General features: G+C 44.0%; 1 protein-coding gene across 15 annotated transcripts in view; it reads left to right on the top strand.

Annotated features, from left to right (window-relative positions):
- Positions 1-687: 687 nt before the first annotated feature.
- Positions 688-14,551, top strand: part of SETX (senataxin) — a 94,520-nt gene continuing 80,656 nt past the window's right edge. For 3 of the 15 annotated variants that reach the window (XM_002820316.6, XM_009244979.4, XM_054520755.2), the window contains exons 1-5: positions 688-888; positions 2,037-2,143; positions 6,357-6,540; positions 9,339-9,549; positions 13,187-13,296. In XM_002820316.6, the coding sequence (XP_002820362.2) occupies positions 6,364-6,540; positions 9,339-9,549; positions 13,187-13,296 (498 nt within the window). In that variant the 5' untranslated portion in view covers positions 688-888; positions 2,037-2,143; positions 6,357-6,363. Of the gene's footprint in view, positions 1,170-2,036; positions 2,144-5,072; positions 5,104-6,356; positions 6,541-9,338; positions 9,550-13,186; positions 13,297-14,551 lie in introns of all 15 variants that reach the window. The other 12 variants (XM_063714505.1, XM_063714506.1, XM_063714500.1 and 9 more) reach the window with 9 other exon arrangements.

Below are 14,551 nucleotides of genomic sequence, written 5' to 3'. Positions count from 1 at the left end.
TTGGTCAGACTGGTCTCGAACTCCTGACCTCAGGTGATTCACCCGCCTCGGCCTCCCAAAGTGCTGGGATTACAGGCGTCAGCCACCGCGCCCGGCCTCGGTGGCTGTTTTAATCTTTTTTTGTAGATACGGGTGTCTCGCTATGTTGCACAGGCTGGTCTCTCTGAACTCCGGGCTCAAGCGAGCCTCCCGCCTGGGCCTCCCAAAGCGGTGGGATTAGAAGCGGAAGCCATCGCGCCGCCGCAGGATTTACTCTGCTGTGTTGCGCATCGCGCGCATTGTTCGCAAGACCTAAGGTCTCCCTTTCTGTAATATAAAGGATATACACATATTCCTCCGAAATTACACGTTTCCAGAATTTACATTACATTTTAGGTCTTTAAAGGAAATCTAAAGAGAAAAATTACTTCGTCACCGTAGTACATCCGCTGAGACACCTGAGGCGTGGAAAAAAGAAGAAAAACGACGGAACGGAAATGGCCAGGGGGTAAGGGCTGACCCCACCCGCAGCAGAGCTCATCCCGGGGCCGCCCCGCCCGCAGGAAGCCCGGGGCGGGGCCGAGGTCAAGGTTCCGCGGCAAACTCTCCCCGTCCACCCTGACGGAGACTCGTGATTGGTCGGGCCCCAGCTGCCCGGACGTGACGCCAGCGCCCGGCGTGGGCGGTGCACCGCGGCCTCTCTTCCCATGCCCCCCCCCCGGGGGGCACCAAAACCAGAAAGCAGCGGCCGGGGCGGGGCTTGCGGCCGGCCGACTCGGTGCGGGGGCGGGGCCTACCTCGCGGCAACGGCTGGTTGGTAGTTGCGGCTGCGGGCCCGCACTTCCGCCGGTGGCCGAGAGCGGGGCCCGGTATGGAGGTGGGCTAGAGGCCGACGCCAGGCAGAGCGCGGTGAGGGTAGCGGCGGGCTGGAGGTCGCAGGTCGGGCGGGCGTGAGCGCAGGCGCGGCTTGTGCTTGCAGGGCCGCGTCGGGGAACCATCGCGGCGCTTAGGTCCCGGTGGGCGGATGGGGGAAGAGTCGGCGCGGGCTCGGCCGCTTCTCTCGGCGCGGGGGCGGGAGTACCTCTCGACGGCTGGCGGCCGCCTGTTGCCTTCCTGCGCGCTGGACCCGGCCGCTGCGACCCCCTGTCCTTTCGTTATCTACACTGCGGTCTCGTGTGAGCTGTTTTTTGGTGTGGACACTGCGTAGTTTCCTTGGGGCTGAGCGGGAGGTCTCGGGGTGGAAAGTGTCGATTCCCTCCACACGCTCGTCTACCTCCCGCCTGGCGTCCCTCCCTTTGTTGTTTTTTCTTCTTTTTTTTTTTTTTTTTTGAGACAGGGTCTCGCTCTGTCACCCAGGCCGAAGTGCAGTGGAGCAATCACGGCTCGCTGCAACCTCGTCTTTCTGGGCTCCAGCGATCTTCCGCCTCATCCCCCCGAGTAGCTGGAACCATAGGCGCGCGTCACCACGCCCGGCTAATTAAAAACAAAATGTGTTGCAGAGACGGGGCCTGTCTGTGTTGCCCAGGCGGGGCTCAGCTACTGCAGGGATCCTCCGAGCCTCCGCGGCCGGCCGGTCCCTTCGTTTGGAGGAGAGTCTATTTCTCCCACTTGGAGGGGCTGGAGCTTTTGCTGCTGGCTTTGTCCGACCTCCCCAACTTCTGGGATCTAAGGATGCGCCCAGAAATTTGCACGACCCAAGTGAAACGGGGATGACTGCCGTGAGGAAAGGAGCTCCACAAGGAGAAGCCGAGTGTGGTATTTTATCAGTGACACAGCTGAGGATCCTAGGACTGATGTTACCTGCGCTGGCTAGTAACTTGGGGGATTTTTGGCTCGGTGCCTAGTTATCCCCGTGAGTGGGGACAGCCCCCTGTGGAACTGGGAGTCAGAATTGCAGTTCTGCTGTTACCTGGAAGTCCACAGCCAAGTTGTCTAACCTGACTGGGCTTCCTCATCAGCCAGCAGTATCTGTCTGTAATAGGATTGATACCAGGCTCAGATGAGATAAAGAGTATAAATGCCACTTACCAATTTTGTTTTTTGTTTTTTAATTTCAGAAATGTTCTTTTGGGGCCAGAATCTGGGCATATATGAATGCAAATCCGTGTTTGTTCACAACTAAGTCCAGCTGAGGCGATCACTTTTCTGTAGGCCATTTGCCCAGGTAATAATTTTTTTTTAAATAAGAGTTCAGAGCACCAAGGTGAGTGCAATGATGGAAACATGTGCAGAGTCCTAAAGGGATAGAGAAGAAGGTCATCGGAGACAGACTGGAAGAGAGGACGGGTCAGACAGGCCCCCCGCAGACGTGATGACACTCAGGAAGGGCTTGCACACTGGTTGTTCTCAAATCCAGCTTTCTCTTGGAATCTTAGTGGAGTTCTTTAAAAGGGAAACAATTTTATCCATAGGATCTTTTCTACTTTTTTTTTTTTAAGTTCCTGAGGTAAGTCTGATGTGCATTCACAGTTAAGTACCAGGCAGAGGTAGGAGGGTGGGTTTCCAAGGCCAATGGAAGAGCTTCCATAAAGGCAGGGAATACCAGTCACCATGAATGGTTTTAGGAAGAGCAAGTCAAGGGAGGTAAGTGTGGAGGAAAGAGATGATGTGGAAGCTGGATCATCGCGGGCCGTGTGTGTGTTGAGCTCAGCAATTTGAATTTTATCCAGACATTGGAGGAGGAATCATTTGTGCTTTCGAAGTCCAGTTTGGGGCTTTGGCCTCTGGCACATTTTGGAGGAGGAATTGGTGGCGATCAAACAAGAGATAGATCATTTAGGCTTCTTCAGTAATCCAGGCAAATGATGAAAATGTTTTGAACTAAGGCAGTGGCGATTGCACGGAGAAGAAAGTAGAGATGTAATTAAGGGGTAGGCTCTGGAGTTCAGAGATTGCGGCTGAGGGAGAAGGAGCATATGGGATAATTCCTAGGTTACTGGTTTGAAAATTGAATGGATGGTAATGTCATCAACAAGGGAATATAGAACAAATAACAGATTTAAGGGAAGGACTTCGTTGGGTTCTGGTCATGTTTACTTTGAGGTGTCCGTCAGATATGTGAGTAGAGATACACTGTATGCAGTTGGATGTTGAATATATCTGGAGTTCTATGCTAGGCTGTCAAAGTTATTGAGTAGGTGGAACAGTGCATCATTGCACTCAACCTCCCCAGTAGCTGGGACTACAGGTGCGTGCCACCATGCCCAGCTAATTTTTGTATTTTTAGTAGAGACAGGGTTTCACCGTGTTGGTCAGGATGGTCTCGATCTCGGATCTCTTGACATCTTGACCCCGCGCGCCTCGGCCTTCCAGAGTGCTGGGATTACAAGTGTGAGCCACCGCGCCCTGCCTGCATTAAGTTTTACGATACATTCTCAGTCGGGGCAGCTTCAATCTAGGCAGTAGTTGAAGCAGTGGTTTGAAGTAGGTCACCCAGAAAGAGAGTACTGAATGAAGAGGTGAGAATTCTCAGGACAAGCCTTCGAAAACTTTTAGCATTTATATGAGTAACAAAGGCAGGGGTAATTATGAAGGAGATTGGGTAGAAGTGGTGTCCGAAAAATGGTGTGTTGTAGGTAAGGAAAGCATGGGCAGCATTTTCATATGGTTTAGCAGGAACCTATTGGATTGGTAATGTAGAGATTGTTACGGACTTCACATTCAGTGGAGTGTAAGGGTAGAAGCCAGAGTGCAAAGGAGCTGAAGAGGTGGGAGGTAGTGAATCTAAACTTCCAGATGTTTAGCTGAGAAGTGTAGAAGAAAGAGATTGTTATTTGAAGTTTCTGGCTAGCTAATATTGAGAAATGGGTAGCCTAAGGATAAGTCTGTAGAAAATTACAGTTATACCTATGGTGAAGCATCCTATATTTTTGGTTTTGACACATTAGCTCTCTTTTTGGTGGGTGCTCAGAGAGTTGCTTTAATTTTGGTTTTGCAACTTGAGTATTGTCTGGACACACCCATTTGTCATTCAGTAATGATTCCAAGCAGTTGCAGTCTGATGAAACTAACAAAATAGACCTCAAGAAGAACTGAGTTGTATAAAAGCTTAAGAGGATTCACAGTAGTTTAGAAGCAATAGTTTTCTCCCTAAAAGACAAAATATGCCCTATTGAGGTTTCCTGGGCTTAGCCATTAGGCCAGTGATGATTTTAAATTTGAAAACAAAACCACACACACAGCCTTTTGAAGAAGAACCACGGAAGCCTATGTTATCTTGTTGGTGTGCTCTGCAGCAGTATTCCGTATCTTCTAGCGGCCATGACACTCACCTATTTTGGTAGTAACTCCTATATATTTTGAGAAAATTTAGTCTTGCTTTTTTGGTTGTGGAAATAGGCTAGTTTTCTAAGTGAAATAAAAAGCAAATTCTGTAGTTTTCTTAATAGAAGATTTCTTTTGTTGTCTCCTTTGTTAGTAATTATTTTAAAGTACACAACATTTGGAGCTTCAAGTAAGGTAAGTGAGAAAAGAAGTGTGCAACATTTTATTTGCATGGTAGCCTCACTTTAAGTTTTTTAAAGCTTAAATTGGCTGCAGTCTGTTAGCTGCTGAAATCACGCATCAAATGTTTGAGAAACCTCCATGAGTTTCACTTTCTGTTCTTACGTCTTCTGAGTTCACTTTCTGTATTAAACTAGGTTACCGGAAAAGAAACAGCTTCTGCAAGCTGTTGACTTACTAGCAGTGTGATGTTGGCGTCTTAGGTATAAGTAATTCTTCTTTTGAATAAAATAATTTTAAATTCTGCAGAAATACATTGAAGACCTTATCCCATGTTACTTGGCATTTCCTAGTCTGCAGTGCCCTTGTACTAGAAGGCATTAATAAAATGTAATTGAATTAGAGTTAGTGTCAGGAAAGGGCGGTACTCTGCGGCTATCACTGCATACTCTTTTTTTCCCCCACGTTGATGAGAACTGTGTAACTCATGTTATCCTTTTCCACTGCTTTCAGGAAGCTCCTCACGTATAATTTAGTGAAATTAAATTTCTTCTAAAGAAGTTTTGATTTTGTTTTTTGAAATCTCATTTTTAAATGTCCTTTTGTGTGTATGTACTTTAATGTTGAAAGCTACCCTAAATTCTTTTTAGAACCATGAAGAAAGTATACCTCTTCAAAAGCGTAAGTAAAAGTAATATTTAATAAATTTTTAAAAATCAATTCATATGACAATGTATTTGATTATGCTTATGCATTTCTAAATAATTACTTAATTGTGGGTATACGAAGAAATTAAAGAATTTTTAAAAATCACTTTATTTTAGGAACTAGCTTTATGCCACAGAAGCCTCAGCAGCCAAGCCTAGTTTCTGTTGAGATGTTTTGTATTTCCTGTTGGTAAAGATTATGTATTCTGAATTTTAGGGTGATGGTGATACTCAAAAATCTCACACTGCCACGTTTCCATTCCCACATACTCAGTGTCTTCACTTAGGTTTCTTTTTTTTGTTTGTTTTGAGACAGAGTTTCACTCTGTCACCCAGGCTGGAGTGCAGTGGCGCAATCTTGGCTCCCTGCAACCTCTGCCTCCCACGTTCAAGCAGTACTCCTGCCTCAGCCTCCCGAGTAGCTAGGATTGCAGATGCGCACCACCAGCTAATTTTTGTATTCTTTTTAGTAGAGACGGGGTTTCACCATGTTGGCTAGGCTGGTCTCGAACTGCGGACCTCAAGCAATCTGCCCACCTCAGCCTCCCAAAGTGCTGGGCTTACAGGCATGAGCCACCGTTCCCAGCTTACTTAGGTTTTTTAACCTCCTTCTAACCTTCTTTCTCCCTGAGTGGAGAGTTTCTAAACATTTTTAAAAACTGTCTCTCCTGTGAATTTTATTACCACCAATATATTGTGTCTCTCTTTATGTACTGTATGTTTATCTGAGCTTTATATCTAAAAAGAGGAGAGCTTTTTCACGTCCCACTAACTAGTTTTAGATCTCTTTGAGGGTGACATCACTCCTGATGAGAATGCATGAGCTAGGTCCATTCAGTTTATGAAATGAACTTAAGTTTGTAGTTGGTAACTTTTTTCCCCATTCCAAAATCTGTACTTTGAAAATATTGGTAAGTCTGGGTCTCTGTATATTTTCTATCAGTACTGTGTAGTTTTGAGCCTTCTCTGTAGCACAACTTTATGTTGCCTTATGATACTTATTCCTTATACAATGCTTTCATTTTTCTGTATTTTTCATATGTCAAAAATAGAAGGATTTTTTTAGTTTAGTGAATCAGTGATTGATAAGCCAGCCAGCAGAAGATTTGGGCTTTAGTGACACATTTTACATTGAAACCAGGGTCACAAGTTGGAAGTGTACCTATTCTTGACACACAGTAGGTCTGAAGTTGGTTTTCTTCTTGATGTCATCTTTTCTGGCTGTAGGTACAGAATGAGCACATGTTGTTGGTGTACGCCAGGTGGTGCTTCCACCGTTGACTTCCTAAAGCGCTATGCTTCCAACACACCGTCCAGTGAATTTCAAACAGCTGATGAAGACCTCTGCTACTGCTTGGAGTGTGTGGCTGAGTACCACAAAGCAAGAGATGAATTGCCATTCTTGCATGAGGTAAAATATATTAGATGGGCAATATTTTTCAGAGCTTGATAGCTAGGAAGAGAATAAGTTTGAACTCTGTTGGAAGTATTCAGAGAAATGATACGATTTCAACTTTGTGGGGGTTTTTGTTTGTTTGTTTTTGTTTTGTTTTTGTTGTTGTTAGAGATGGAGTCTCGCTCTGTCACTCAGGCTGGAGTGCAGTAGAGCGATTATACATATATCATTTTACACATTCGAGTATATTCTTAGGACAGATTCCTGAAAGTGCAAGTGCTGTCTCATGATTTTCCATGGGCCACATGGGTTTTCATAGTTTGTTTTGCTATGTTTTGGAGACAAGGTCTTTGCTCTGTTGCCCAGGCCGGAAGTGCAGTGGTGCGATCACGGTTCACTGCAGCCTCAACTTTCCGGACTCAAGCCATCCTCCCACCTCATCCTCCTGAGTAGCTGGGACTACAAGCATGTGCTACCATGCTCCGCTAATTTTTAAAATTTTTTTGTAGAGACAAGGTCTTACTATTTTGCCCAGGCTGGTCCTGAACTCCTGAGCTCCAGTGATCCTCCCGCTTTGGCCCCCCAGTGTTGGAATTACAGGCATGAGCCACCATGCCTGGCCGACTTTGAAGGCTAATATAAGTCAAGTTCCTAACTCATTGCCTGGTATATAGTAGGTGCTGAGTAAATGTTTATCACTGATGGAATTGAAACCTGGATCAGAATTTTATGATCTGTCACTTTTAGTCACATTGGTATAAAATAATTGAATGAAATAAGAGTCATTGGGAGGGGATTTGTTTCATAATTTTTTGGTCAGTGCTATAATACATGCATGTATCTGAATATCTGAATGGCCTGGGTTTTTGTTAGTGGGTTTTTTTTTTTTTTTTTTTTTTTTTTGAGACAGAGTCTGACTCTCTTGTCCAGGCTGGAGTGCGGTGGTGCAATCTCAGCTCACTTCAACCTCTGCCTCCCAGGTGGGTTCAAGTGATTCTCCTGCCTCAGCCTCCCAAGTAGCTGGGACTAAAGGCACGTGCCACCACACCCGGCTAATTTTTTATTTTTAGTAGAGATGGGGTTTTACCATGTTGGCCCAGCTGGTCTCAAACTCCTGACCTCAGGTGATCTGCCCACCTCGGCCTCCCAAAGTGCTGGGATTACAGCTGTGAGCCACACTGTGCCTGGCCAGGGTTTTTTTTTTAAATTGGTAATAATAACTTCTTTTTTTCTTTTTTTAATGGGCAAATGGCATAAACCTCTAAGGGCAAGCATATTTTCCAGTCATGATAACAAAAGTGAAAGATATAATTCTAATATTTGGCTTTGAATATTTGGTTTATTTATTTGATGAAAAACAGAATGTAGACCATAGAGATATGTATAGTGTCTAGAGGAGAGGATGGTTAGTAATGGATTCGTGCTGAGAAACGTGCATTTTATAAGGTTTTCTAATTATGAAGCTATCCAGCGTCTTTTATACTACAAGCTGCGCTAAGGTAGTTAGCTATGGCTAGAACATAGAAGGGAAGACATAGAAGGGCCTCGGTTTTGCATTTGACAGAGAAGCTCCAGCTTCTCTTTTTTTTTTGAATGTAGTTGATAGGGATGTTGAGATATTTATAGAAAAATTCTACAAGAGAAGTGTTTAAGGCTGAGCGCTGTGGCTTACACCTGTAATCCCAGCACTTTGGGATGCTGAGGCAGTTGGATTACGAGGTCAGCAGTTTGAGACCAGCCTGGCCAACATGGTGAAAGTCCGTCTCTACTAAAATACAAAAATTAGCCAGGCGCGGTGGTGGGCGCCTGTAATCCCAGCTACTCGGGAGGCTGAGGCAGGAGAATCGCTTGAACCCGGGAGGCCTAGGTTGCGGTGAGCTGAGACCACGCCATTGCACTCCGGCCTGGGTGACAGAGCGAGACTCTGTCTCAAAAAAAAAGAAAAAAAAGTGTTTAAACATATCATACTGTTTTTTGTTTTCTTGTTGTTTTTTTTCGTTTGTTTGTTTTTTTGTTTGAGATGGAGTTTCCCTGTTGTTGCCCAGGCTGGAGTGCAATGGCGTGATCTCGGCTCACTGCAATCTCCGCCTCCTGAGTTCAAACGATTCTCCTGCTTCAGCCTCCCGAATATGGGATTACAGGCATGCACCACCACGCCTGGCTATTTTTGTATTTTTAGTAGAGACGAGGTTCCTCCATGTTAGTCAGGGTGGTCCTGAACTCACGACCTCAGGTGATCAGGTGATCCGCCCACCTCGGCCTCTCAAAGTGCTGGGATTACAGGCAGGAGACACTGCGCCTGGCCTGTTTTCTTTTTCTCTTAGAGACAGGGTTTCCCTCTGTCATCCAGGCTGAAGTACAGTGGCACAATCATAGCTCACTATAGCTTCAGATTCTTGGGCTCAAGTGATCCTTCTGCTTCAGCCTTCAGAGAAGCTAGGATTGTAGGCATGCACCACACCTAGCCAATTTTTCTTTTTTTTTTTTTTTTTTTTAGTGACAGGGTCTTGCTTTGCTACCCAGGCTGGTCTCGAACTCCTGGCCTGAAACAGTCCTCCTACCTCAGCCTTCCAAAATGCTGGGATTATAGCTGTGAGCCACTGTGCCTAGCCAATATCTCATACTGTGTGTACTCATTTTTCATAAAATGAGTGGCCACATTTGAATAGTTTTCTTTAAATCTAAAATATAATCTCTAATACTTTACATTTCAGAATTTTTGTACTTAGGAAAAGGCTTTCTAGGTCGTCACATTCAGTGTATTTTGTTGATGATAAGACATAACGCATGCTGCCCATTTTATTTTCCTCTAGGTTTTATGGGAATTAGAAACCTTACGTCTCATAAATCACTTTGAAAAATCCATGAAGGCAGAAATTGGAGATGATGATGAGTTATATATAGTAGACAACAATGGAGAGATGCCACTGTTTGACATCACTGGGCAAGACTTTGAAAATAAGCTTCGAGTTCCTCTTCTTGAAATACTGAAATATCCTTACTTGCTTCTACATGAACGTGTTAGTGAGTATCTTGATGGTTCCTCAAGTTATATCAGTTTTATTATTTTAGTATCATAAGAATTTAGGCTTATCTATATTGCAAATTTGTTTACTAAACATACAATTAGGATATATAATTAGGACTTCATTTTTTTCCAACATTTTTTATTTTTTGAGTTCAAACACAAAATACCTATTTTTAGGGGTATAGTTCAAACTTATCTTGTTCAGAGGGTAACTGAAGATCGTTTTTATTTTTTTTGAGACAGGGTCTTGCTGTGTCTCCTAGGCCGAAGTGCAGTGGCGCAGTCATGGCCCACTGCAGCCTCTACCTCCTGGGCTCAAGTAATACTCCTGCCTGAGCCTTGTGGGTAGCTGGGAGTACAGGTGTGTGCCATTGCGCCCAGCTAATTTTATGTTGTATTTATTGTAGAGATGAAGTTTCACTGTGTTGCCCAGGCTGGTGTTGAACTCCTGGGCTCAAGCAGTCCTTCCACCTTAGCTTCCCAAATTGCTGGGATTATAGGCACGAACCACTATGCCTGGCTCTCAACATTTTATTGTGAAAGTTTTTTAACAAAGAAAAGTAAATTATACAGTGAACATGATATACCCATCACATAGATTATACAGTTGTTAACATTTTGCTATATTTGCTTTATTACATATCTGTTCATCTCTTTGTTCAATTATTAATAATTTTCATTCTCGCCGGGCATGGTGGCTCACGCCTGTAATCCCATCATTTTGGAAGGCTGAGGCAGGCAGATCACCTGAGGTCAGGAGTTTGAGACCAGCCTTGCTAACATAGTGAAACCCTGTCTCTACTAAAAATACAAAAATTAGCCAGGTGTGGTGGCAGGCACCTGTAATCCCAGCTACTCAGGAGGCTGAGGCAGGAGAATCACTTGAACCTGGAAGGCGGCGTTTGCAGTGAACCAAGATTGTGCCACTGCACTCCAGCCTGGGTGACAGAGGGAGACTCTGTCTTAAAAAATAGTAATAATAATAATAATTTTCATTCTTGTAGTATGTCTGTGGCAGGGTTCTCAGCCTTGCATTGGTGACATTTTGGATAATCCTTTGCTGTGGGCTGTGTCGTCCATTGTAGGATGTGTAGCAGCATCCCTGGCCTTTGTCTACTAAATGCCGCTAGCACTCCCTATCTCCTTTGTGACAACCAAAAATGTCTCCAGATGTTGCTGAATACCCCTTTTGCAGAGTGAGGTATAAAATCACCCCTGGTTGGGAAATGCTATTCTGTAGTAATTTTCATTAACCACCATAGCATGGCTTATTATAGCTCTCTAGGTTTTGGTTGTTGATATTTGCATTTCATAATACGAATCTCTTGAAAGTAAAGGCATTTCCCTAACCTATCAAATCTAACAATACCTTTTTTTTTTTTTTTTTAAAGAGTCTTACTGTCGCCCAGGCTAGAAGTGCAGTGGCATGATCTTGGCTCACTGCACCCTCTGTCTCCTGGGTTCAAGCGATTCTCCTGCCTCAGCCTCCCGAGTAGCTGGGATTACAGGCGCCTGCCACTACACCTGGCTAATTTTTTGTATTTTTAGTAGAGACAGGGTTTTGCCATGTTGGCTAGGCTAGTCTCAAGCTCCTGACCTCAAGTGATCCGCCCACCTCGGCCTCCTAAAGTGCTGAGATTACAGGTGTAAGCCAGCGTGCCTGGCCCAAAATAACAATACTAAAATCTAGTTCATTTTCATATTTTCCCAATAGTTACAAAATGTGTTTTTGGCTGATTTGCTTAAATTAGAATCTAGTCAGGGACCACACATTGCATTTGGTACATAGTTCTTCCAGCTCTTTTAATTCAAAACCGTCTTCTCAGCCTCGGCAGCTTAGCAACACCCTCCCTCCCCCATCTCTACAAAAAAGAAAATTTAGCTGGATATAGTGGCACGTGCCTGTATTCCTAGGTACTCAGGCTGAGGTGGGAGGATCATTCGAGCCCAGGAGGTTGAGCCTGAGGTGAGCCATGAGCACACCACTGTACTTTATTCTGGGCAACAGCGCAAGACCCTGTCTCTAAAAAACCCAAAAACAATCTTCAGTTGACCCTTGAACTGTGCAGATCCAGTCATACATGGATCTTTTTTCAACCAAAGTGGAATCAAAAATACCATATTTATGGGTTGCAAAACCCGCTTCTCTGGAGGGTCGACTTTAGACATATGCTGATTTCTCAGGGCCAAGTGCAGGAGTCAGCTGTGTGTGGATTTTGGTATCCTGGAACCAAACCCCTGCACGTGCCAACTGTGTTTGTACAGAAACCAACATGTGCCCTCATCTTTTTTTTTGGCCATGAGTTTGACTTGTTGGGGGAGGCCATATATTTGCCCTGTAGGATAACATACTTTATGGATTTTTCTGATTTCTTTCCTGTACGGTTTGTCTAAACCAATAAATTCAAAGTAACTAGATTTGAAAATTCTAAGACTTTTTCAAGTATTAAAGAATAATCTATCCATAAAAGTGTACAAGCTTGATGTTTTTTTGCAAGTCACAGATTTGTGTAGCCAGCATCCAGATAAAAAATCAAAACATCAACATCCCAGGAGTGTCCTTCATGCTTTTCTACTCATTATGCCTCCCCATCCCTAAAGCCAACCGCTGTCACTAGTGAAAAAACTATGATATTGAAAATGTAATATGAAAAAACGACAATATTTTTTGAAATTTTACCACTAAAGTTGATTCATCTGAAAGGGTAAGTGCATTGTTCAGTAAATGGGAGTGGGATAGCTAGTCACTTAGGGGTCAAGCTGACTTTGTTCCTTAGTTTTGTATCAGATAAAGTCTAGGTGGATCAAAACATAAAATACAAATGGAGTTGGACCTATAACCATATGGTTACAGGTCCTTTATACGTTCCCTATGAAGATAATTATCCTAAGTGTGAATAAAGAGCTACATTCTTTTTTTTTTTTTTTTTTTTTTTTGAGTTGGAGTTTTGCTCTTGTTGCCTAGGCTGGAGTGCAATGGCATGATCTCAGCTCACCGCAACCTACACCTCCTGGGTTCAAGTGATTCTCCTGCCTCAGCCTCCTGAGTAGCTGGGATTACAGGCATGCGCCACCACACCTGGCTAATTTTGTATTTTTTTTGTTTTCTTTTCTGAGACAGAGTCTCGCTCTGTCGCCCAGGCTGGAGTGCAGTGGCGCGATATCGGCTCACTGCAAGGTTTGCCTCCTGGGTTCATGCCATCCTCCTGCCTCAGCCTCCCGAGTAGCTGGAACTACAGGTGGCCACCACCACGCCCGGCTAATTTTTTGTATTTTTAGTAGAGACAGGGTTTCACCGTGTTAGCCAGGATGTTCTCAATCTCCTGACCTTGTGATCCGCCCACCTCAGCCTCCCAAAGTGCTGGGATTACAGGTGTGAGCCACCGCGCCCGGCAAAAAAGGGATCTATTCTAATAAGGTCAGAATAATTTCTAAGAACACCCTGTGATCAACGGATTTAGCCTGTCAGATAAATATTGTTCCTGCATTTTCAATATAAGCATTTTTATGCCTCAATTTGGAAAAATAAAAAGCAAATTTTTATTTATTTACAGAATAGCCCAAGGAGCCTAATTTAGGGAATCTTGATGAGGTGATAAGATTTATGTATTTTACTTATTTTTTTCTTTTTAGACGAGTTATGTGTTGAAGCACTTTGTCGGATGGAACAAGCCAATTGCTCCTTTCAGGTGTTTGACAAACATCCAGGGATCTATTTGTTTTTAGTCCATCCCAATGAAATGGTGAGTGTGAGTGTTGGGCGATAGAAGGGTATATTGTACTTTTGTACCTATAGATAGCTTATAATAGCGGTTTTTGGTGTGGATTTTGTTTAAAATGTTTGCTAAAATTTTTCTTGCTTTAAAATTTACTACAGTTAAGTAGAGGGCGCTCTGGGGTCAAAGAAGAGGAGATCTGAGAGGGTAGGGGATACTTACCGACAGGTGATGCTTGAGCGTAAAAGACAAACAGGAATAACTTGATGTACTTTCAGTATGTTGAATTGAACTCAAGGAGACCTCTTCTCTTGACTTTCTCACCTGCTTGACCCACTGGTCAACACATGGAGATACCGGTTAAAACATTTGAAAAGTTATTTTGCTGATAGATTAGAATTAAAACAAGGGAAGGTAGGGAGGGGGACTGGGAAATTCTGGTGCTAGAGATGAAGAAGGACAAAATCCAGAACAATGAGCAGGAACAGAAGCAGATAGCATTGAAACCTGACATAGCCCTTTGGCTAAGGTTTGAGATCTTGTCACCTTTTGTGGTAAGACAGTCTGTGCTTCAGGTCTCATGCCTAGTGCCACCTAGAACTGAGTGACTACGTTAAGCCAGTAGCCAGGAAGGGCTGCTCTGCCAGTGTAAGGCAAGAAAAATTACGTTTTTTTAAAAAAGCATGGTAATGGGATTGCCAGTCAAGATGATGGTGAATTTCAGTTTCCTCTGGGCCAAACACATACCAATGATATAAAAAAATGCAAAAGGAGGAAATTAAAGAAGTATAATCACATTCCTCCAAAGGAAAACTTATTTCTGTGGACCAGCAATGAAACAGAAACATAAAGTAATAAATGAGTGGAAACCTGTAGGCCTGGGTGGCAGTGGGTAGCTGGGGATTCAGCTTGTGCAGGACAGCAGGAATTAGAAGTATACTCCAGGCAGGGCAAAGAACCAAAGCCAAACTCCGCACTTCAAACAAGGGGCGGATGGGGGTGCTCCTTTGCCTGTGAAAGAAGGTTGCCAAAGTATTAAAAAGGTTCACTGGCTTTTTAAAAGCTGTTTACATATGGAGGAAGCAGGTCTGGTCTTGTAACCAGTGCCTGGGCGAAGCACTTGCAGCCTTGGTGACTGAGTCTACCTAGCCCTTGTGTAACCAAAGGTTGGGAGCCCTGAGCTGCCGACAGTAGACCTGGTTCTGGAGCAGGACTCTGAAGGATGGATGGAAAGCAGCCCAAATTGATATTTAGGAAGGGGAGGGGTAGTCGTAGGAGGGAC

Source organism: Pongo abelii, chromosome 13 (genome assembly GCF_028885655.2).
Source record: "Pongo abelii isolate AG06213 chromosome 13, NHGRI_mPonAbe1-v2.0_pri, whole genome shotgun sequence".
NCBI lineage: Eukaryota > Metazoa > Chordata > Mammalia > Primates > Hominidae > Pongo > Pongo abelii.
This window is presented reverse-complemented; position numbering and strand designations above follow the sequence as displayed.